The sequence below is a fragment of the Rhinopithecus bieti genome, unplaced genomic scaffold (assembly GCF_001698545.2).
Source record: "Rhinopithecus bieti isolate Rb0 unplaced genomic scaffold, ASM169854v2 scaffold_2205, whole genome shotgun sequence".
In the NCBI taxonomy this organism is placed as follows: domain Eukaryota; kingdom Metazoa; phylum Chordata; class Mammalia; order Primates; family Cercopithecidae; genus Rhinopithecus; species Rhinopithecus bieti.
The window spans coordinates 2,113,775-2,135,357 of NW_016803673.1; the positions used below are offsets into that span (position 1 = coordinate 2,113,775).

A 21,583-nucleotide genomic window follows, 5' to 3' on the forward strand; every position below is an offset into this window, starting at 1 on the left:
GCTCCACCTCCCGGGTTTACGCCATTCTCCTGCCTCAGCCTCTGGAGTACTACAGGCGCCCGCCACCTTGCCCGGCTAGTTTTTTGTATTTTTAGTAGAGACGGGGTTTCACCGTGTTAGCCAGGATGGTCTCGATCTCCTGACCTCGTGATCTGCCCGTCTCGGCCTCCCAAAGTGCTGGGATTACAGGCTTGAGCCACCGCGCCTGGCGTATTTTCTAGTTTTTAGAGTACAAGTTTTGCAATTCTTTGGTCAAATTTGTTCCTAAGGGTATTTATTATTTTTGATGGTATTGTAAATGAAATTATTTCTTATATTCCTTTTCAGATTATTCAATGCTAGTGTATAGAAATACATTAGTTTTTTGGCTGAGCCCAGTGGCTCACGCCTATAATCCCAGCACTTTGGGAAGCTGAGGTGGGCAGATGCTTGAGGTCAGGAGTTCGAGACCAGCCTGGCCAACATGGTGAAACCCTGTCTCTACTAAAAATACTAAATTTACTCAGGCATGGTGGCACGTTCCTGTAATCCCAGCTACTCGGTAGGCTGAGGTGGGAGAATCACTTGAACCCAGGAGGTGGAGGTTGCAGTGAGTTGAGATGGCACCACTGCACTCCAGCCCAGGTGATAGAGTGAGACTCTGTCAGAAAGAAACAGAGAGAGAGAGAGAGAGAGAGAGAGAGAGAGAGGAGAGAGCTAGTAGTTTTTTAGTGGGTTCCTTAGGATTTTATATATACAAGACCTTGTTATCTGCAAATAGAAATATTTTTACTTCTTCTTTTTCAATCTGGGTGCCTTTTATTACTTTTGCTGCCTAATTGCTGCCCTGGCTAAAACCTCCAATGTAATGTTGGGTAGAAGGGGTAAGAATGGATATCCTTCTCTTATTCCTGATCTTGGGGGGAAATCAGTCATCCTTCTTCCTTGAAGTATGACATTTGCTGTGGGTTTTTGTAGATATTCTTCAGCACTTTGAGGAAGTTCCCTTCTTCCAAATTTGTTAAGTGTTTGTTGAGGCTTTTTTTTTTTTTAATCATTAAAGATGTTGGATTCTGTCAAATGCTTCTTATGCATCTACTGGAATGATTATGTGGTTTTTATCCTGTACTCTGTTGATATAGTGTATTTTATTGTTTGGTTTTCATACATTAAACCAACCTTGCATTCCTAGGATAAATTCCAGTTGGCCATGGTGTTTTGTTTTGTTTTGTTTTGTGTTTTTGAGACAGAGTGAGACTCTATCGCCCAGGCTGGAGTGCAGTGGTGTGATGTTGGCTTACTGCAACCTTTGCTTCCTGGATTCAAGCAAATTCTCCTGCCTCACCCTCCTGTGTAGCTGGGATTACAGGCATGTGCCACCACACCCAGCTGATTTTTGAATTTTTAGTAGAGATGGGGTTTCATCATGTTGCCAAGGTCTGGTCTCGAACTGCTGACCTCAAGTGACCCTCCTGCCTCGGGCTTCCAAAGTGCTGGGATTACAGGCATGAGCCACCATGTCCTGTCTGGCCATGGTGTATCACCCCTTTTGTATGTTGCTGGATTCAGTTTGCTATTGTTTTGCTGAGGGTATTTGCATGTGTGTATATAACTGTTACTATTTTTCCCCAATTGTGTCAAGGGATCTGTCAAACACCTATTGATACTATTTTCTGAATATGCACACACATCAGATAAACCACCTAATGCCTCTAAGTCCCATTTCCCTCCCCTGGAGGACTTCCTGCTGCCTTCAGATCTTCCACTCCCTTTCAGACTGGCCACTGCATGGTCTAAGCTGTCACTCCAGTGCCTTCTTCACGCCTCCCTGCCTGGAGCCATGGCTTTTATTCTTTCTGGGTTTATTTTCCTTCTTTTGTCACAGTGTGTTCTCTGGCCATTTACTGCAAAGGAGTATGTGAGAAGTACATGTTTTGTGTTCATAAATGTCTGAAAAAGCCTTCATTCTTTTCTTACCCTTGATTGATGGCTTGACAGGATCTAGAATTCTGTGTTGAAAAACATCCATCAGACATTTGAAGAATTTGCTCCATGTCTTCCAGCCTCCAGCAATGTGGTCCCCTGTTGATGGCCCTCCTGGCCACCCAGTGTTGTGTCCTGGCCACCCAGTTTCCCATGGTGTGGTCTTGATGCAGGCCTCTGTCCAGACCCAGGGCTTGGTGGGCACTCTTGGGCCCTTCCATATGAATGCATGATTTTCAATCTGAGGACTCTTCTTGGATTGTTGCTTTGACATTTTCCTCGACTCCATTTTTCTCTGTCTTTTCTTTCTGGAACCCCCGTAAAATGGATGTTGGACTTTCAAGATGGACCTTCTGATTTTCTTATTTTTTTTCCGCTCCTGATTTCTGTTTTGTAGTCTTTTTCCTTTAGCCTAATCACTGGATGATGGTCCCAGCCTTATCTGGCCCTTCTGTTGAATTGTAAATTTTGACTATCATATCTCATTTAAAGACCTCTTTCTTCATCTTAGATTCCTTTTTCATAGCACTGTCGTTCACTCTGATATGGTTTGGCTGTCTCCCTACCCAAATCTCACCTTGAATCATAATAATCCCCAAGTGCCAAGGGTGGGACCAGGTGGAGATAATTGAATCATGGGGGTGGTTTCCCCCATACTGTTCTCGTGGTAGTGAATAAGTCTCAGGAGATCTGATGGTTTTATAAAGAGAGTTCCCCTGCACATGCTCTCTCTCTTTCCTGCTGCCATGTAAGACGTGACTTTGCTCCTCCTTTGCCTTCCACCGTGATTGTGAGGCCTCCCCAGTCATGTGGAACTGTGAGTCCATTAAACCTCTTTCCTGTGTAAATTACCCAGTCTTGGGTATGTCTTTATTAGCAGTGTGAGAACACACTAATACACCATCTTCTTGTATTCCTGATGTTCTTGTTGTGGTTTGTGGTTATTTATTTATTTATTTATTTATCAGACAGAGTTTCACTCTTGTTGCCCAGGCTGGAGCACAATGGTGCAATCTTGGCTCACTGCAACCCTCGCTTCCCAGGTTCAAGAGATTGTCGTGTCTCAGCCTCCTGAGTAGCTGGGATTACTGCCACGTGCCACCAAACCTGGCTAATTTTTTGTATTTTTAGTAGAGACTGGGTTTCACCATGTTGGCCAGGCTGGTTTCGAACTCCTGACCTCAGGTGATCCGCCCGCCTTGGCCTCCCAAAGTGCTGGGATTACAGGTGTGAGCCACTGCGCCCGGCCTGTGGTTTTATTTAATTAATTAATTTATTTATTTACTTATTTTGAGATGGAGTCTCACTCTGTCTCCCAGACTGGAGTGCAGTGGCATGATCTCGGCTCACTGCAAGCTCCACCTCCCAGGTTCATGCCATTCTCCTGCCTCAGCTTCCCGAATAGCTGGGGCTACAGGTGCCCGCTACCACGCCCGGATAATTTTTTGTATTTTTCATAGAGACGAGATTTCACCGTGTTAGCCAGGATGGTCTCGATCTCCTGACCTCGTGATCTGCCTGCCTCAGCCTCCCAAAGTGCTGGGATTACAAGTGTGAACCACGGTGTCTGACCCTGTGGTTTTATTTTTTTTATTTTATTTTATTTTTTTTTTGAGACGGAGTCTTGCTCTGTCGCCCAGGCTGGAGTGCAGTGGCCGGATCTCAGCTCACTGCAAGCTCCGCCTCCCAGGTTTACGCCATTCTCCTGCCTCAGCCTCCCGAGTAGCTGGGACTACAGGCGCCCGCCACCTCGCCCGGCTAGTTTTTTGTATTTTTTTAGTAGAGACGGGGTTTCACCGTGTTAGCCAGGATGGTCTCGATCTCCTGACCTCGTGATCCGCCCGTCTCGGCCTCCCAAAGTGCTGGGATTACAGGCTTGAGCCACCGCGCCCGGCCGTGGTTTTATTTTTATGAGAGAGTGAGCAGCAGTCTGATTGGAGGCTTGGAGGGGAGGACTGGAGAGCCTCTCAGGAAGGTTGGGCGGCAAGCCCTTCTCTTTTAGAGGGACCCTGGTGTCAGCATCTCAAGCCTTCACTGGGCCTCTCAGTGTCTCATAGAAGAGTCTCCAATCTGCTATAGGGGGTGGGGGGACAGCAGTCCACTCTCCCCACGTCTGGAGCCTCTCAGGACCCACATCTCCAGGGGAAGATCCTTCCATACATAAGCAAGCACATCACCCCCTGCAGAGGGACCTGGGGTAGCTCTGAAGATTCAGGAGGAGGCAGGAGGGGCACACTGGCTTGTCTTGCTCAGTCTCCCTCTCCTCCAGCCCCAGCTAAGGCTCACTGCTCCTCCATCTACTCTGCATCCTCCAGGGTTGGTTGGAATCTCCCATCCTCTGCTGTTGCCTCTGCCTATTCTCTCGTCTTTGTGGGTTATACGTTTTGCTTCCCTCCCTCGCTCTCTTCCTCCATCCATTCCTTCTTCCTTCTTCCCCTTTTGCTGTTATTTTGTGGGATCTGGGGAAGGAGAGGCTTGAATGGCAGTGACCCGTTCACTGTGTGTAACTCGAGACCCCGTGTCCACTGTCCTCAGGGTCCTACAACGAGGAGGACCATCTCGGGCTGGTGACCCTGGGTGGAGGTGCTGGCCCACCATGGGGCGTGGGGAACCAAGTCCCCACCCAGTTCTGGCTGATGCCAAAGCCTCTCTCTCTCTGCCTTCCAGAACATGCCCAACGTCCGTGATCACGATGCCTCTGTCTACCTCCGCCTCCAAGGGGATGCCTTGTCTGTGGGTGGCTATGAGGCCAACCCCATCTTTTGGGAGGAGGTAAGATGCCAAGGCCCTGGGATAATGGGAGGGAGTCAAGGCTGCATCTCAGCATTGAGAGGGCTTCTTTCAGGAAGACCACCCTCCTGAAGCTCCTCAGAGGAACACCCGAGAAGTGGCAGGTCCCCTGGCCCCACCAAGCTCAAAGCCATCTTGCTCTTACCCTGAGGGTCCTGGCAGGCAGTCAAATCCAAAACTGGGGCAGCTGGAGGGCTTTGCCTCAAAACATCAACAGTGAAGGGCTGCACAGTGCACAGTGATGACCTCAGAAGGGCATGAGAGCACGCAAGTCCCATGTCTTTCAGCAAATGACACTGCCCTCCCAGCCAGCTGCTGCAGCAACATCTCCCCTGGCCTGGGCTGTTCCCCGGGCAGCTTCTGGGGTTAGGGCAGCCCTGCAGCCCCGTTCTATGTGTGTATGCATTTAGTCCACACATGGAATTACTGAGTGGCTACTTTGCGCTAAAAACTGCTTTAATTTCTGGAGAAAGAGGGAAACTAAGATGAAAGTCCCTGACTTTTGATCCCTGTATTTTGGTGGGGAGACATACAATAAACAAACAAACGGCTGGGCAAGATGATTCACACTTGTAGTCCCAGCACTACAGGAGGCTGAGGCGGGTGGATCACTTGAGGTCAGGAGTCTGAGGCCAGCCTGGCCAATATGGTAGAATCCCGTCTCTACTAAAAATACAAAAATTAGCCAGGAGTAGTGGCGGGCACCTGTAGTCCCACCTACTTGGGAGGCCTGAGTTCAAGAGTCACTTGAGGCCGGGCGCTCGCTGTGCCGCCCTCAAGCATGTAATCCCAGCCAGCTAGTTGGAGGGCGAAGACGGCGCGGATCACGAGGTCAGGAGATCGAGGGACCATCCTGGCTAAACCCGGGAAAGCCCGTCCTCTACTAAAAGATACAAAAAATTGCCCGCGGCCGAGGGGGTGGGCGGGCGGCCTGCCTAGTCCCAGGCTACTCGGGAGGCTGACGGCAGGAGAATGGCGGGAAACCCGGGGAGGCCGGAGCTTCAGTGAGCTGAGATGGCCGGCCCAGCACTCCAGCCCCTGGGCAGACAGAGCGAGACTCGTCTCAAAAAAAAAAAAAAAAAAAAAAAAAAAAAAAAAAAAAGAGTCACTTGAACCCAGGTGATGGAGGTTGCAGTGAGCCAAGATCGCACCACTACAGTGCAGCCTGGGCGACAGAGTGAGACTCTGTTACAAACAAACAAACAAGGAATGAAATTCTGGAAGGTGATCATGCACTGAATAAAATTAGCAGGTTACAGATCAGCCTAGAGAGACTAGAGCAGAAGGATATCCTCTAGATGGGTGGTCAGGGCAGGGTTTTTTGGGGAGGGGACATCCAAGCAGAGCCCTGTACCGAGACCACAAACCAGCATACCAGGTCTAGGCGAAGAACTGTGCCACTGAGGGGTGAAGGCCTTGAACTCAAACAAGCTTGCTCTTCCCAAAGAGCTGCGGGAAGGTCAGGGTGGCGGGCCCAGTGGTAGAGGTAGGCAGGCTGGTACATGCAGGACTTCGGGGCCATCATGAGCCGCAGGGGGCCAGAAGAGGCTTGTGAGCAGGGAAGGGGCATGGTGGGATCTAGGGGAGTGGGCTGAGGGAGGGTGGGGAATAGGGTGACCAGCCAGAGGCCATGGCAACCATCAAGGGCTGAGTAGGTGGAGGCCTGGGCTGTGGTGGGGAGGGGGAGCAGACAGGCCTTGCTGATGGGTGGGTGGGTAGGGGAGACAAACTGCCGGGACGTGTGGGTGACCACCAGCCCTCTAATACATCTGATTCAGCAGAGGCTGGCCTGGCAGCCATCACAAGGCAGGTTTTGCATGGGGATGCATGGCCTTCTTGGGGATAAAGGAGACTCCCCCTGCGCTGCCTTGGCAGGTGTCAGACAAGTTTGCCTTCGGCCTCTTTGACCTGGACTGGGAGGTGTTCACCCAGCACATTGAAGGTGCCATCAACCGTATCCCCGTGCTGGAGAAGACAGGAATCAAGTCCACGGTGTGTGGCCCTGGTGAGTGAGAGCCTCGGAGCTGGGGTGGGTGTCTGTGGGTCTTTGCGTCTGACGACTATTGGTAGTGATGCCCCTTGAGGCCAGCCTGTGTCCCACAGGGGACCCAGGGCTGTCCCCGGGCTCTCTGGCTGCATGACTCCAGCAGCCCTGGGTGCTAGGGGTGGCCTTTATTCCTCAATATGGGTGAGAGGCCTGGGCTTCGCGAGGGCCATCATCTGCCCCAAGCACGAGGCCAGGGCCTCCTCCTGCCTCAAGTGTGGCTCGTCCTGGCTTCCCCACCTGGGCTTCTTCATCCCTAGACTCGACTTTTCCCTGGAATTCTGTGTTTTCATCTGTAAAATGGGAATAGCGGGCCGCATCCCAGCACCCTGTGAGGCTGAGTGAGGAATGGAAGGGCTGAGACCTTCCCTGATGCAAGGCTTACACAGCTGTGAGTCCCAGTTCTGCCTCCAGCCCCAGCCCCCACCGCTCCCAGAGAGCACTGCCCTGGCCAGGACCCCATGCTGCTGGCCTCCCCACTGTTCTTGGCGGCTTGCACCCGGAGGCCAGCTCAGTGGGGGAAGGCTCTAGTGCCAAGTTTCCCCTAACTCTGGCCCTCCTCGCTGGCCCCAGGAGAACTGAGTTGGAGGAGGCGGGAGCAAAAAGGTGGGCTCAGCTCCCAGATGCCCCATGTGGGTCATTCGCAGCGCAGCGCAGCCCTGCCCCACCCTGCTGGCCTGGGGAGCCCGGAAGGCTCTGCCCCAGGGGGCGGGTGTGGGGCTGAGGCTGCTGGCCTGGGCCCTGGCAAAGGTGCACTCTCTGGAAGGCAGGAGGGGCTGGAGCTGGCCTTGGCACCCTGGTATTTATAGCCACAGGACTTTGAGCCAGATGTCCCCAAGCTGAGTGTGGGGCAGCCCGGAGCTACCAGTGACCCCAGAGCACCAACGTTCCTTCATGAGGGCATTCATTCTACATTAAGTGGTACCTCGTTTGTGCCGGAGGCAGGCCCACTCAGGCCAGCACCCTCCTTCTGGCAGGGGAGACCCACATGCAAGTCACTGACCACAGCCCGTGGGTGGGTGATCTGACAGGAAGCATGGAGTGGCTGGGTGGCCACAGCCTGAGGACACAGACGGGCGGCCAGGATCGGGGGCAGCCCAGCCTGGCCCTGGAGGGTGAGTCGGTGCTGGGCCTGCCGCGGATACGTGATCTGGGCAGGGGAGCACCAGATGGGCACAGAGATTCCCCCACATCGGGGTTCCTGCAGAATCACACGGGTGTTCCCCACTGCTTCCTGGTAGGGGGAGCTCTGGCCCTGCTTCAGGGCTAGGAGAGAGGTTCAGAGAGACACAGTGTTGCCCCCAGGGAAACTTCGTGTCAGAAGCCTGGTGAGTCCCTCTGTGCCTTGAGTGAAGGGCACAGGAGTGGGTGCCCTCTGGAGTAGGTGCATCTGTGAGATGGTGACGGAGCACCGACTTGGCAGGGTGGCCTAGGGACGAGAAGCCACAGGGCGGTGCAGGGCATGGGTCGGGCCCAGCAGCTGTAGAGAGCATTTGAGTAGAGTGGAGCGGCACAAAGCAGGGAGCCCAGGGATTTCCACGGGCCATGCAGGGAGCGGACGACGACCTTAAAGACAGGGAAGAGTAGCAATACAGAAGGGCTGTGGCCCACCGGAGAGTCCAGCCCCCTCTGTCCTGGCACGCTCAGCATCGGCTCAGCCGCCGGCAGGGGCTACTTTCATGGATTTGGCTCCATGCGAAGTGCAGCCCCAGGGAGAAGCAGATGGAGCCCCAGGGGCCGGGGCAGCGTGCAGGGTGGGAGCACACGACCATGACTCACTGCCCCCACCCCTGCAACCCCCCCCAGCTTGCGTGGGTCTGGCAGCGAGAAACACAGGCCCGGAAGAATCCCAGGAGCACAGATAACCCCAGGCGTCTCTCTGTCTATCTCTCTCTTTCTCTTCCTCTGTCTCGTTTTAATTAGCCTGGGGAGCCGGTACTCCCCACGAGGCCCTATTCTGGGGAAGATGTGCAGGCGAGGACATCTTGGATCTGGTCTGTCGGCTGGATGGGAGACTGGTGGGGAATCAGCATTTCTCCTTGCCAGGCATGGCCAATGGCCTTTGGCCTCCAGAAAAGAGCAGGGAAGTCCCAGGCCCCCGTGACTTAGGGAGCACCCCAGAGGGCAGGCAGAGCTCTCATTCCAGGATGGTGGAGCTCACCAAGGTCAGGGTGGGAGCCACAGGCCTGGCCCCTGGCCATGCTGCCTGGAGGTCCCATGCGTCCTCCGGTTGCTCAACCCGCCTGAGTCATTTGTGAAACATCCAAGAGACCCTTGTTCCCTGCAGCTGCCCCTCTGCTAGCTCTTGTTAGCGCTCCCCGCAGATGCCCTGTGAGGTTGTTCAGAGCTTCTTTCCTGCCCGCCCTGGGCCTGGAAATAGTTCCAGCCCTCCCAAAATGCTCCCTGGGCCATCCCCAAACCCAGCCCAGGTTACCTCCCCCACCCCCTTTTTTAAAAGGTCTCGCTGTGTTACCCAGGCTGGAGTGCAGTGGTGTGATTGTGGCTCCCTGCAGCCTCGACATCCTGGGCTCAAGCCATCCATCCTCCCTTCTCTACCTCCCGAGTAGCTGGAATTACAGGCTCGCTCCACCACATCTGGATGATTTTTTGATTTTTTTGTAGAGATCCCATCTCACTATGTTGCTCAGGCTGGTCCTGAACTGGGCTCCAGACATCTGCCTGCCTTGGCCTCCCAAAGTACTGGGATTACGGGCGTGAGCCACTGCACCCGGCCTCAGCTCACTCTTTCTGCCTCATCATCATCTTCTCTGGAGTCTTCCTTGTCTCTCACCCAGATGGCTGCTCTGGCCTCTGCCCTCTGCCCTGATAACCCAGGCCCTCCACCTAGGGCCCTGACCCTCTCGCCTGCCTCCTCCACCCTCCCCTGCAGTGGCCCTGCCACCTTCTGCCCCTTTAAGGAGCTCTGCCTCTCCTGGCCAGGCTCTCAGCCCAGGCTCCCCGTGGCTCTCTGCCCCCTCAGCTCCTAGCGTGGGGGCCCTGATCGCCCTCCAGGGAGCGGGACGGCGCTTGCTTCTGGTCTGCATGCAGAGGATGGTCCCCCAGACTTGCTGCCCTGGGGTCCCTCAGGCCAGGGCCGGCTGCTTCCTCATCTAGAATCTAACATGGGCTGGTGCTAGGGCGCCAACAGCAGCAGCTGGCACGTCAGTGATGCGTGGCCCTCAGTTTCTCATATTTTCTTTACCAGAACGTCTGTTTTTTGCTTATTTAAATATTTGCTCCCTCCCTCCATCAGCTCCTCGACGGCTGGGACATGTCCTGCTCAGCACTGCCTCCTAGAGCCAGGCCCAGGACATGAATGTCTGTAGGCTGGCGGGCACACAGCCCTCTGAAGGAACTTCTGCTATCCCAGTTTTATAGACGAGGACACTAAGCCTTGCTCAGAGAGACAAAGTGACTTGTCCAACACCACACAGCTAGGAAGGAGTGAAGCAGGGTTTGAATCCAGGACTGTGGCCACAGAGAGCCAGGGTTCCTGTCCCACCGTGTCCTGGCCTCTGTCTGAGGCTCAGCAGTGACCGCTGGAGCAGGACATCGGTCTCCTCCTCCGCAGAACTTCAGATCCTTTGTTGGCTCAACAGACATTTATCAAGCACCTGCACTTGCTGGGCTCTGACCCTGTGCTAGACTGGGGGATATGCAGTGAGAAAACTGGTCCCTGCCCTCTCAAGTTCCAGTGGGCAGGAGTGACAAGTCTCTGGCAGGGACACAGCAGGATGCTGGTGCAGTGGGGGAGCCGTGGCGTGGTCTCCAGGGTCAGAGAAGGGCTCCTTGTCGGCAGGACAAAGGTCACAAGACAGAGCGGGACCCCACCAGGCAGAACCCAGCCAGGTCGCCGTCAGCTGGTTCTGGCAGCACAGGTGGAGGGGCTCGGAGAACAAGGGCAGCAGCAGCGGGGAGACCTCCATAAGGAAGTGGCACTGAGCAGGACCTAGAGGAGGGAGAGGCTTTGGGTGGAGGGGCACCTGCAGACCCCTGCCTGATCACTGCTCTCTGGGAAGGCCCCACCCCAAGAGTGCGTGCACTGCAAGGGACTCTAGGCCTCTCTCTCCCTTTCAGAATCCTTCACGCCTGACCACAAGCCCCTGATGGGGGAGGCACCTGAGGTCCGAGGGTTCTTCCTGGGCTGCGGCTTCAACAGCGCAGGTGAGTCTGGGCAGCAGTCCTCCTGGCCCCCGAGAGGGCAGTCCTGCCATTCCCAGAGCTCTGGGGGAGGTGGGCACAGGAGCACTGTGGCCGCTGACAGTGGTGGGGACAGGAGAGGCTGGGGAGTCCAGCCCCGCCTGCTTCCCAGAGAGTGCACCTTTGCCAGGGTCCAGTCCAGCAGCAGTCCAGCTGGGAGGCGTGCAGCACCCCAGGTTTGGGGAGAGTGGGGCTTGGAGTGTCTGTGCTGTCCGTGGAGATGGGGGCATGGGATTGGACATGGGTGGGGGACCCTGGGGGGCAGACCGTGGCCCTGCACTTCTCTTCCTGCCAGGAATGATGCTGGGTGGTGGCTGTGGACAGGAGCTGGCCCACTGGATCATCCATGGGCGCCCGGAGAAGGACATGCATGGCTATGACATCAGGTAAGTGTCCACTGGGACCTAAGGGCAGGGCCCCCCACTCAGGAGAGGTGGGGTGGGGTAAACAGCGAGGGCTACTTAGAAAGGAGCCTTCCCTGAAATCCAGGTGGCTTCTTGGAAGAGGCAGCAGTGAAGGAGGAAGGCTACCAGCAGAAGGTGTGCAGTGCTGAGGGGGTGGCTGGGGGGCAGGTCCACGCCGCTTTACAGCTTCCAAGATCTCTTGTCCCAGGGTCCTGCCTGAGCCCCTGGACAGCTCTGGAGTCATCAGTGGGATGGCATCATCCCCTCACAGATGGGGAGACTGAGGCCTGGGGGCAGGAGGGAGCAGGGCTGAGCTGGGAAAATTGTGCTGTGTGTGCCGCGGCTTGCACCCAGGCAGCCCTGGCTGTCCCGTTCAATCGTACACTGACAAAGCGGCCAGGAATGAGACCCGGTGCAAGCCACTTCCTCCTCTATAACGCAGGGTGGTGGGGAGGGGCTGTAGAGGTTTCGGGAGCAGGGAGGACATTTGTGCTGGTGAGGCGCCTGGCATGGGGTCCGCACACGGGAACGCTAAGTCATCCTCAGCTGAGGCAGGGACCGGGGTGCTGACAGCCAGAGCCGGTGACGGCAGCCTATCCCGATGGCCCTCTGCCAGTCACGGCCATCTCTTGCAGAGCACAGGACAGTGGTGCAGGTGCTCCCCAGCAAGGAGAGAGGCTCTTCCTGTGTCTCATACCCGTGGCGGTGGCCTCTCTGACTCACACAGCAGGGCCTGTGGCCCGGGCCGCACCCCATGCATTGAGGGGTGGCGAAGCAGGGCCGCTTGGAGGGAGGCCGGCCTCCAGGTCTCTCCAGCCCACTCTGCTCCTGGCTGCTGCCGGTGGACAGTCTCCCTGGGGAGGCAGTAGGTGGGGTGGGCTCTGGAGGGAGAAGGCCTGGCTCAGCTCAGTGTGCCCCTCACCTCTGCTGACCCAGTCTTTTCTGGTCTGAAGAGGACATTACACCCACTGTCAGGGGGAATGTCTGACCCCATGGAGGCAGTTACACTGAGGTCCCCCAGTTGCCACCTCTCCATGGCACCTGACACAGTGAAGCCTCCTCTGGCTGACTCAGAGCCCATCTGGGCCTGTGCCCCTGCACTCTCCCAAGAGAGGAATGTTCCGGAAATGATAAAGCTGTAAAGGACTTCAAGGAAGGGCCAGTTCAGGTCCCCCCGCTACCAACAGCAAAATGGAGGTGACTTGCCTGAAGTCACCCGACTTTTGAACCAGAGCCAGGTAGGGACCCAGCTTCCTCCCCAGGCGGGACAGTCCTCATGCCCTGGCCTCCCTTGGGGACTCCAGCTCTGGAACCCGACCAGCCAGGGTTCCACCCAGTGGCACTGTGTGGCCTCTCTGTGCCTCTGTGTCCTTGGCTGCAAAATGGATCTGCCCAGCCTGCCCAGCTCCTGACCTGGGGCCTAGTCCCACACTCAGCAGGCAGGATGTTTGCTCATGGGCTGGCAGAGGCCCTGAGGCGGCCCCTGGCAAGTTGGGGACAGGCCTGGGCCTCCCTGGGTCAGCTGTCTTCCTTCCATCACTGGGACTTTGGCGGGAGGGTGCCATGGGCTGCTCTGGGGCTGGTAGCCAAGGGGACAGGTGGGGAGCCCTGAGAGCTGGAGTACAGCAGGGGGAGGAGCACCCAGCCTGTTGGTCCCAGACCCCTGCCAAGCAGCCTGGCTGCTGGCACCCAGGACACATAGGCTAATGCCGTCCTCAGCCCAGCCGTTACCGATGTGGGGCTTCCAAACCCCTTCAGTGTGCCAGAGTGGACGGCTGCCCTCAGCAGGACCAGCCACCGGCCCCCAGGGGCTGTAGCACTCATGTGATGCTCTGCTACCTCGGGCCTGTGCCCGGGGACAGACACAAGACACAGACCCTCGGGAGAGAGACACAGCAAGGAGAGGAAGGAGGTGCCTGAGAGAGTCGTTGAAAGACCCAGAAAAGAAAGTGAACAGAGCACGCCAGCACCAGAACGGAGCTTTTCCCTGCCCGGAGACTCCTGATTGCTCCCCTCAGGCCAGAGCCAGAACACGCCTGGGTCGTCCTTCATCTTACACATGGGAGACATGCACAGTGAGGGGGCGTCCCGGGAGACCGGGCAGCCAGAGTCCTCCCTGGGTCCAGGGCCTGTCTGGGCTCCAGGCTGCGCATGAGGGTCCCAGGGCTGGCCGGGCACCAGGCAGCTTCCAGGCCGTGGCAGCTGCCCTGCGCGTGAGTTCCTTTTGAGATCAGATAAGAGGCAGTCACCCCAGCCCCACATCTGTCAGCTGCATGGCCCTTGGTTGGTCAGTCCCTTTTCTCTGAGCCTCAGTTTTGCCATCTGGAAAATGGGAACAATGTACCACCCTCTTGGAGTGCACTTGAGGCTCATGTGTGTGGACGCTTGGCCCAGTACCCCACAGAGGCAGAGCCAGAGCCAGAGTGTAGGCTGGGCTGTGTTTTCAGGGAAATTCCTTGGGGACCGGGTGAGCCAGGGAAGAGTAGCTCTTTATTTACGTGAAGAGGGTGGCCCGGGCCCGCCTGGTCCCTCTGCCCACTTACTCACAGGCAGAACTGGCAGCTGCGCCCCTGTATGTCACTCGCTGCACCTGCCGCCCGACGTGCACCTCACTGCTGCCCCCCAGGAATCCTCCCAGACCCTCACCGGCTCCCTCACTCCCTCCTTCAGCTCCTGGTCAGCGTAGCCCGGCACAGGTTTGGGCTGGCTTTGCCGTGGCCTTGCCGTGGCCTTGCCGTGTGACTGTGAACACCTGTGAGACCCTTCTGAGCCTCAGTTTCCCTCTCACGTGAGAGAGTTAAACTTGGGTCCCGTGCAGAAGGCAGCTCTGTGGACAGAGAGGATTTCCTCCCACGGCAGCACTCAGCTCTGGGCCTGCACTGGAGCTGGGGGTCATGAGCAACAGCAGCTGTTAATGATAATATCGTTAATAATAATCCTCACGTCTGCACCTCTACTCTCCACCCGTCCAGGTCAGAAAATCCTGCTTGCTAGAATTACGTGCAGACTAAGAATCAGCTCTGACAGGTGCCACTGAGGACAGAAACGCCTCTGATGTGGCGCCTGAGGCAGGCCTTGAGTGATGAGTGAGGTTCCAGCAGGTGGAGCACGAGGGGGAGGTGGGGCCCTGGGAAAGCCGGGAGCTGAGAGGGAGGTTTGTGCGCAGGAGGCGGCTGCAGGGCCCTGATGTAGCTGAGCCCAGGTCTCACTCCAGCCAGCAGCTCCACACTGTCTGATTCGGGAGCGGCGGCTGGTCTGAGGAGACCAGGGAACAAGCCGTGGGACACTGGCTGCTCTGCCCACTCAGGGGCAGCAGAGGCCTAGGCCACAGGTGTGGCCACAGAGCTCCATAGCTCCATGAGAAATAGCGTGGGGCCCGCCGGGCTGGCGCTGGACACCAGCAGGGGCTGCAGGGGCTGCACACGGTCCCCAGCCTCGAAGGAACAAACCAAAACTATCGCAGCCGCATCCTCTCTGGTCCCAGGGGCTGGATTCCGCAGCTGCTCCCCAGACACAGCTGGGATTCGCCCCAGAGACTCTGCACCTCTTGGGTCCCTGGTCCGACCCACAGACGAGGCCCAGCTTTGGAATCACAGACTTGGGGGGGCCTGATGGGACAGGTGGCCACCCTTGCCCCCACTCCCCTGCTGGCGGGTGGAAAGGGGGGTCACTTGCCGAGGAGGGGGACACTGGTGTTCTGATGCATTACCAGGCTAAACTTTGAAGACCCTTTATATGGACCCTCCCCAGAGCATTCCAGGGATCTAAGCCCATCCCTCCTAGGGGCTGCTCCCTCCGCAGTCATGGAGGGGGTGCCATGGCTCCCCAGCACTGGAACCTAGGCAGCAAACAGCAATGCGTGGAGAGCAAGGCCGGAGCCCCATGCCCCCGTGGGGGATGAGAGCCTCGGCTGGACCCTCTGTCCGCAGTGCCCACTCACTGAGGGCCAGTGGGGTGGGGTGACTCTGGGGGAGAAAGCCAGGCTCACCCAGGTGCGGGGCAAATGGAGAGTCGGGGGCCCGCTCAGTGCTGAGCCACAAAGGGGACTCTGGTGGAGGGGTCCGGGGTCCAGGCTTGCCCTGGGTCCTAGGCCAGCCCTTCCCTGACAGGCCGTCCCCAAAGCAGTGACCCATGCCCTTGTCTGCGGCAGGCGCTTCCATCACTCGCTCACGGACCACCCCCGCTGGATCCGAGAGCGAAGCCATGAGTCCTATGCCAAGAACTACTCCGTTGTCTTCCCCCACGATGAGCCGCTGGCCGGGCGCAACATGAGGAGAGACCCGCTGCACGAGGTAACGCTCTACAGGTCCTGGTGGGGGCCGGCAGCTAGGGTCTGGGACGTCCTCAGGGCAGCAGGATTACAGAAAATGCAAGGCATACCCCAACCGCAGGTCAGGCACAGTGACAAGGTATCTGCCATTCCCCAGGTAGTAACCCGGCATCCCCATGTGTTGGGCGCAGTGCTCAGGGCCAGGGACGTTAGGGAATAAAGTGGAAATGGCTTCCATTCTAGTGGAGAAGCAGGAACACGCACCCAGGAACCGCCCCCCCGCCAACTGCTGGCAGCAACGCCAACAGGCAGGGGTCCTGGGGGGCGGGGTCTTGTGGGTGTATGCAGCCATATGGAGGGGGAGCAGCCAGAACACTGCGTACCCGGGAGAGGGGCTCCTGCTTGTAGAGCCTGCTGCAGAGGCTCTTCTACCCTGGTGAGCTCCAACTCATTCAGTGAAACCCACTGTCAGGTGCCCTCCCCTGGGTCCCCAAAGACCCAGGAGCTCCTTCCCTGGGCTCCCAGGCCCTGTCTCTATTCCTTCCCCCTCCCTGGCCATCTCGTGCCGGACGCTTTGCTTACTGGGGTACAGGGCTATGTCCTAGGCACTCTGCTTCCTGAGCACTGGGGTGATTGGGGGATGATTATTGAACAGACGGATAGGCGGGGAGGCAAGAGGGCAGGCTCAGGGAGCAGGTGGCGTTTAAACTGGAGAAGGGGCCTCCCTCACCTGAGACTCCAGTGTCTGGCCCCATGAGAGATCCCAGTATTAGCTGCACCTCCTGGGGAGAGGCCCAGAGTGGTCAGAGGGCTGGCTCCCAGACTGCCCTGGCCCTTTGGTCTGGCTTGGTGGACCAGCTATGATCTGAGGCCACACATGGCCCTGGGGTCTCCCTAGCATGCCCCCGGGCCTATAATCAGTAATCACCCCCTTGCCAGTCTTGACAGTTCAGAAGCTGCCCTGGGTGAATGCAGGGTTTGTTCCCCTTGCAGTCAGCTCAGACAAATTCCTCAGAACTGAGCAGCTCTACCAAAGAAACTTGGCAAGGGCTGAAGCACGCCCCTGCCCCCAGGGAAATCTTCGTTCACCCACGCCTCGACTTCCCTTCTTAGTTAGCAGCCTTCTTGCGACACTTGACAGCCGCTTGTTTTCTTTCTTTCTTTTATAAAGAGGGGAGCCTGCCCTCTTTTAATGGGCTCTTGAGATGAACAGTTTCCCTCCTTGGAAAGGTGGCCCATGGGATGTCCCCATTGTTCACTGAGGGGTGGGCGGATTTTCTGCCCTCAATTGCTGCCCCCTCGGAATCCCAGGCGGGCAGGGAGGACATGTCCATGTCACTGATGAATGCTGTGGCCTTGGGCGTGCCTCCTCCTTCTCAGGACCTCGGGGGTGGAGGGGAGGGCAGGCGTCATTGGGACAGGCCCTCAGCTGCCCATCTGGAACCAGATGCGGCCCCCGAGGCCCTCTCAGCCCTGGGCTTGGGTCCTCATTCCAGTCAGAGGGGGTGGCCCCTGGGTAGGGGCCCTTCCAAACCCGAGAGTGGGTATTCTTTTTTTTCCCCCAAACCAAATTTATTTTTAAAGAAATCTCCCACTCTGTTTCTCTAGTGTGTTCATTGCATTAGTTGTTGTGATTAAGTAGGCAGATCTTAAAATGAGCCATTTTAACTGCTCTAAAGTGTACAATTCAGTGGTATTAAGTGCATTTGCAGTGCTGTGCAACCATTCCCACTATCCAGTTCCAGAACATGTTCATCACCCCACAGGGAAACACCATCCCCCGTAAACAGCCCTTCCTCATCTCCCTCCCGCCAACCCTGGCAACCACTAAGTTGCTTTTGGTCTCTATGGATTTGCCTGTTCAGGTCACTTCATATGCAGGGAATCATCCAATACATGACCTTTTATGTCTGGCTTCATTCCTTGAGCATGTTTTCAAGGTTCATCCATGTCATAAAAGGTGTCCAAATTTCGTTGCTTTTTATGGCCGAATAATATTCCTTGGTGTAGGCAGACCATGCTTTCTTGATTCACTCATCAGCTGAGGGCCACGTGGGTTCTCCCCCCTGTTTGGTGGTTGTGCATAGAGCTCAGTGAACATGCGTGAACAGAATTTGTTTGCAACCCTCCTCTCAGTTCTCTCGTGCGTACTTGGCAGTGGAATCGCTGGGTCGTACGGTGCATCTTTCCGCTAGGGCAGCTACAGCAAAAGGCCACAGGTGGGGAGGCTTCAGCAGACCTTTTTTTCTCACATTTCTGGAGACTAGGAGGTCCCAGATCAAGGTGTTGGCCGATGGCTTCCTGGAGAGGGCTCTCCTGGCTCGTAGTCGGCCGCCTTCTCACTGTCCTCATGTAGTGGGGAGAGGGCCCTGGCGTCACTTCCTCCTCCTATAAGGGCTCCAGCTGTATGGGCTTAGGACCCACCCTGATGATTTCACTTAACCTAAAGATCCCATCTCCAAATACAGTCACGTCGAGGTTAGGGCTTTGACATATGAATTTAGCAGGGGATGTGATTCCGTCCTGAGCAGATGGTAATTCTACTGAGGAGCATTCTCAGGGCAAGGGCAGATCAGGGCAGGTGGTAATTCTACAGATGAGGGTTATCGGGGCCAGGGCAGATGGGGCAGGTGCTATTCTATAGATGGGGGTTCTCAGGACGAGGGCAGATAGGGGAAGGTGATGATTCTACAGATGGAGGTTCTCAGGGTGAGGGCAGATGGGGCAGGTGCTATTCTATAGATGGGGGTTCTCAGGACGAGGGCAGACGAGGCAGGTGGTAATTCTATGCATAGGGGTTCTCAGGGTGAGGCAGTGAGGGTAGCTGCAAACACTGGGCTGGGGACCTGGTTCTAAGAGTCAGGGCCTCCTTGCTCTCCGCACCCTTGGGTGTAAAGTCGCGGATGTGGCACTCTGCCCTGTGCAGGGGTATCGGGCCCTTTGTGACGGGTGCCTGTTCCCCATTCCTGCTCAGGAACTCCTTGGACAAGGCTGTGTGTTCCAGGAGCGGCATGGCTGGGAGCGACCGGGATGGTTTCATCCCCAAGGCCCAGCTCCGGTGAGTAGCGCCTGCTGGACTGTGCTGCTGGGAGGCCCTGCCCTGTCAACCCCCTTGCCCCTCCGCGTACCCCATCCTTGCCCCTCCATGTACCCCACCTCCCCAGGTGGCTCCACTGTCGTGATCAGTTATTCTGCACACGGGAAGCCGAGCCCCACCGACCTGCCCCCAAGGCTCGGTGCATTCTTTGTGCCATTCACACAGACCCCACTCCTCGTCCGCCACTGCCAGGCCTTCCGTGGCCTAAGTGGTAAGGGCTGTGGGCAGAGCAGAAGGGGTGTCCCGCGGTGGGGAGACAGCAATAAGACTCCCTCAGGTTGCAAGAGGAATGGAGCGTCTTCTCCTAATTCTGTGCATCTATATTTGGCCACTCCGACTGTTGGTTTATGTCCGTAGGAGGGCAGGCAGTGGGAGGGTTGATGCACCCATGGTGCTCCGTTTCCCAATGGAGGTTTCACAGTGGCCTGGACTCTGGGTGTCCTCTGGGGCCTCCCACGGACCTGGGTCCTGAGAGAGGAACAAAGGCAGTCCTGCTGTGAAACCTGGGACCCAGGCGCTTGGGAGCAGGCGATGCGAGGCCTTAAGGCCAGCTGAGGGGTAGCATTTGATTCAGATTTACAGAAATCAAAATCCCCTTCCCAGGGCTGCATCTCACTAGTCCCCTCTGGTGCACCCACTTTCCATCCCCATGGCAACCCACAGCCTAGGACAGGTTCCAGAGCTCCAGGGCATCTGGAGGGGAGACGGGAGCCAGAGCTGGCTAATGGGGCCTCGGCTCTGGGGTCAGAGCCTCACCGGTCATCGTCTCTTCTGCTGGCCCCTGGTGACATGCAGTCCTCATGAACCCTGCGGGGAGGAGGGGTCTGGGCAGACCCTTTCTTAAAGCACAGCCCACTGTGTTCCAGTCAGATCTGGCCCTGGAAGCCCCTCTCCCCTGTCCTTGGGTGAGGAGAGGAGAGTCAGGAACACACCCCAGGTCCCAAGATGGGCAGATTTTGCACCCCTACCAGGGAGTCAGCCTGGGTGTCCAGGACACCTTGGCAGGGCTGCAGTGGGCGGGATGTCCCTGCTGGGGAGGGAGGGGACTCCACGTGGAGATGCCAGCAAAGCCTTACTCCTTTACAACCTCACACTGGCTCCCACCTGTGTATGAAGAGGAGGTGAGGCTTGGGCAGGCGGGCAGGGCTGGCGGCCCTGGGAGGAAAGAATTGCCTACACCTGCATTCACAGCTGTGCCGTGCCAACAGTTAGGAGGGCAGGTGGGGGGTTTTCTGCAGGAGCAGAGGCCAGGGAGGGGCATGGGGCTGTGGGGTGTCTGAGAGAGAGGCAGATCCCAGGGAGGCCAGGGCCATGGCAGAGAAGCTGGACTCTGGAGTCCACGCACCTGCCTGGCTTCATGCCACTGCCCCGTCTGGGACTTGTCTGTGCCCTTGGGCGAGATGTAACTTCTCTGCGCCTCAGTTTCCTCATCTGTAGAAAGGGGCACCCCTGGTAGGAGCATAAGGCAATTCCCGCAGGGCCTGGCCCAGAGCAGGAGCTGGGCCTGGGATTGTGATGGCTCCAGGGAGCAGCCCTGGCTGAGGTCCTGAGTAACCGCTTCTCCCTGTCATTCCCCACCTTGGGTGTATCCAGCTTCTCCTCCAGCCTCCTGGGCCCTGTCTGGGCTCTCAGACCCACCAGGCAACACTGCTGCCTCCTTTGTGCTGCTGTTTTGCCTGGACCTCATGGGAGCCCCCTGCCCGTGTCCACAACACACTCGCACTTACTGCAGGGCTCTCTGAGGGCAGGGCCAGGCCTGACTCCATCACAGCCCTAGCGGGACCCCGCTCTGGGGAGGGAAGCCAGGAAAGACCAGAGAGGGAGGCTGAGGACCACGTCTTTTCTTCCCAGGTCCTCGAGTACGACTACTACGGGGCTTATGGGAGCCGCGCGCACGAGGACTACGCCTACCGCAGGCTGCTGGCGGACGAGTACACCTTCGACTTCCCGCCCCACCACGACACGGTGCGTAGCTGGGGTCCGTCTCTCTCCCTGTCCCTCACATGAGCCTCCCATCGCGCAGGCCCTAGTCTGGCCTTGCAGGGCCTCCCCTCCCCCAGGAGTCTCTTCAGGCTCGGCATTCATGCTTTTTTCGGCTGACTCCATTTTGAGGAGGAATCATGCGTTTTCCTCTCCCCCCCTCCCTCTGTACCGAGATTTTGCCAGCAGCCAGGCCTGAGCGGAAGTGGTGCTGCTGGGGATGGGGTGAGGTGGGGGCTGAGACTATGGGCTGGGGCCCGGCGGGGCTGCACCGCTCTGAGCCTCCCTCTCCCACTCTCCGGAGCTGCTCTGAGGCTGGCATGAGATGTGGTGGGGGAAGGGGTTTCTCTTTCCAGGAAGCCAGCGCAGAGCAGAGCCAGGACAAGGTGACTGGAGGCTCTTGGGCATCAGGCCCCGTATGGGCCCCTCCAAGAGACAAGCAGAGGGAACCAGAGCCGAGAGGGCTGTGGCCTGGAGTCTGCTTGCTGTTCCTGTTGCTCCAAAGTGGGCAGGCGAGGCTGGTCACATGGGACAGCTGGCAGCCTGTCGCCCCTGCCTGGGGACCTGGCTCCCACGTGCAGGGGGTGGAGGTGAGGAGTCTTGGGGGTCTTCTCCCCTGCAGCAGCCTGCACCACACAGGGGCGTTCTCTCTGGCAGCTGTCCCGGAAGGAGCGAGGCCAGCGTCTGCCCTGGCCTGCCCAGCCGTGTGGTAAAGCGCTCACAGGTGGAGCACCCCAGGGAGACGCGTGACATCTCACCGCAAATCTGACATAAGAGCAGAGCCCAGGCCTGAGCCCAGAGTCTCAGAGTCCGGGGACAGCTTAGGAGACATCCAT

The 21,583-nt window shown here is 57.3% G+C and overlaps 1 protein-coding gene across 3 annotated transcripts in view; it reads left to right on the forward strand.

Annotated features, from left to right (window-relative positions):
- SARDH (sarcosine dehydrogenase) overlaps nt 1-21,583 on the forward strand; it is an 80,301-nt gene that overhangs the window by 15,657 nt on the left and 43,061 nt on the right. For 2 of the 3 annotated variants that reach the window (XM_017848975.1, XM_017848969.1), the window contains 7 exons: nt 4,630-4,734; nt 6,628-6,757; nt 10,874-10,960; nt 11,292-11,382; nt 15,551-15,692; nt 18,645-18,728; nt 20,619-20,732. In XM_017848975.1, the coding sequence (XP_017704464.1) occupies nt 4,630-4,734; nt 6,628-6,757; nt 10,874-10,960; nt 11,292-11,382; nt 15,551-15,692; nt 18,645-18,728; nt 20,619-20,732 (753 nt within the window). Of the gene's footprint in view, nt 1-4,629; nt 4,735-6,627; nt 6,758-7,773; nt 7,912-10,873; nt 10,961-11,291; nt 11,383-15,550; nt 15,693-18,644; nt 18,729-20,618; nt 20,733-21,583 lie in introns of all 3 variants that reach the window. The other variant, XM_017848962.1, reaches the window with a different exon arrangement.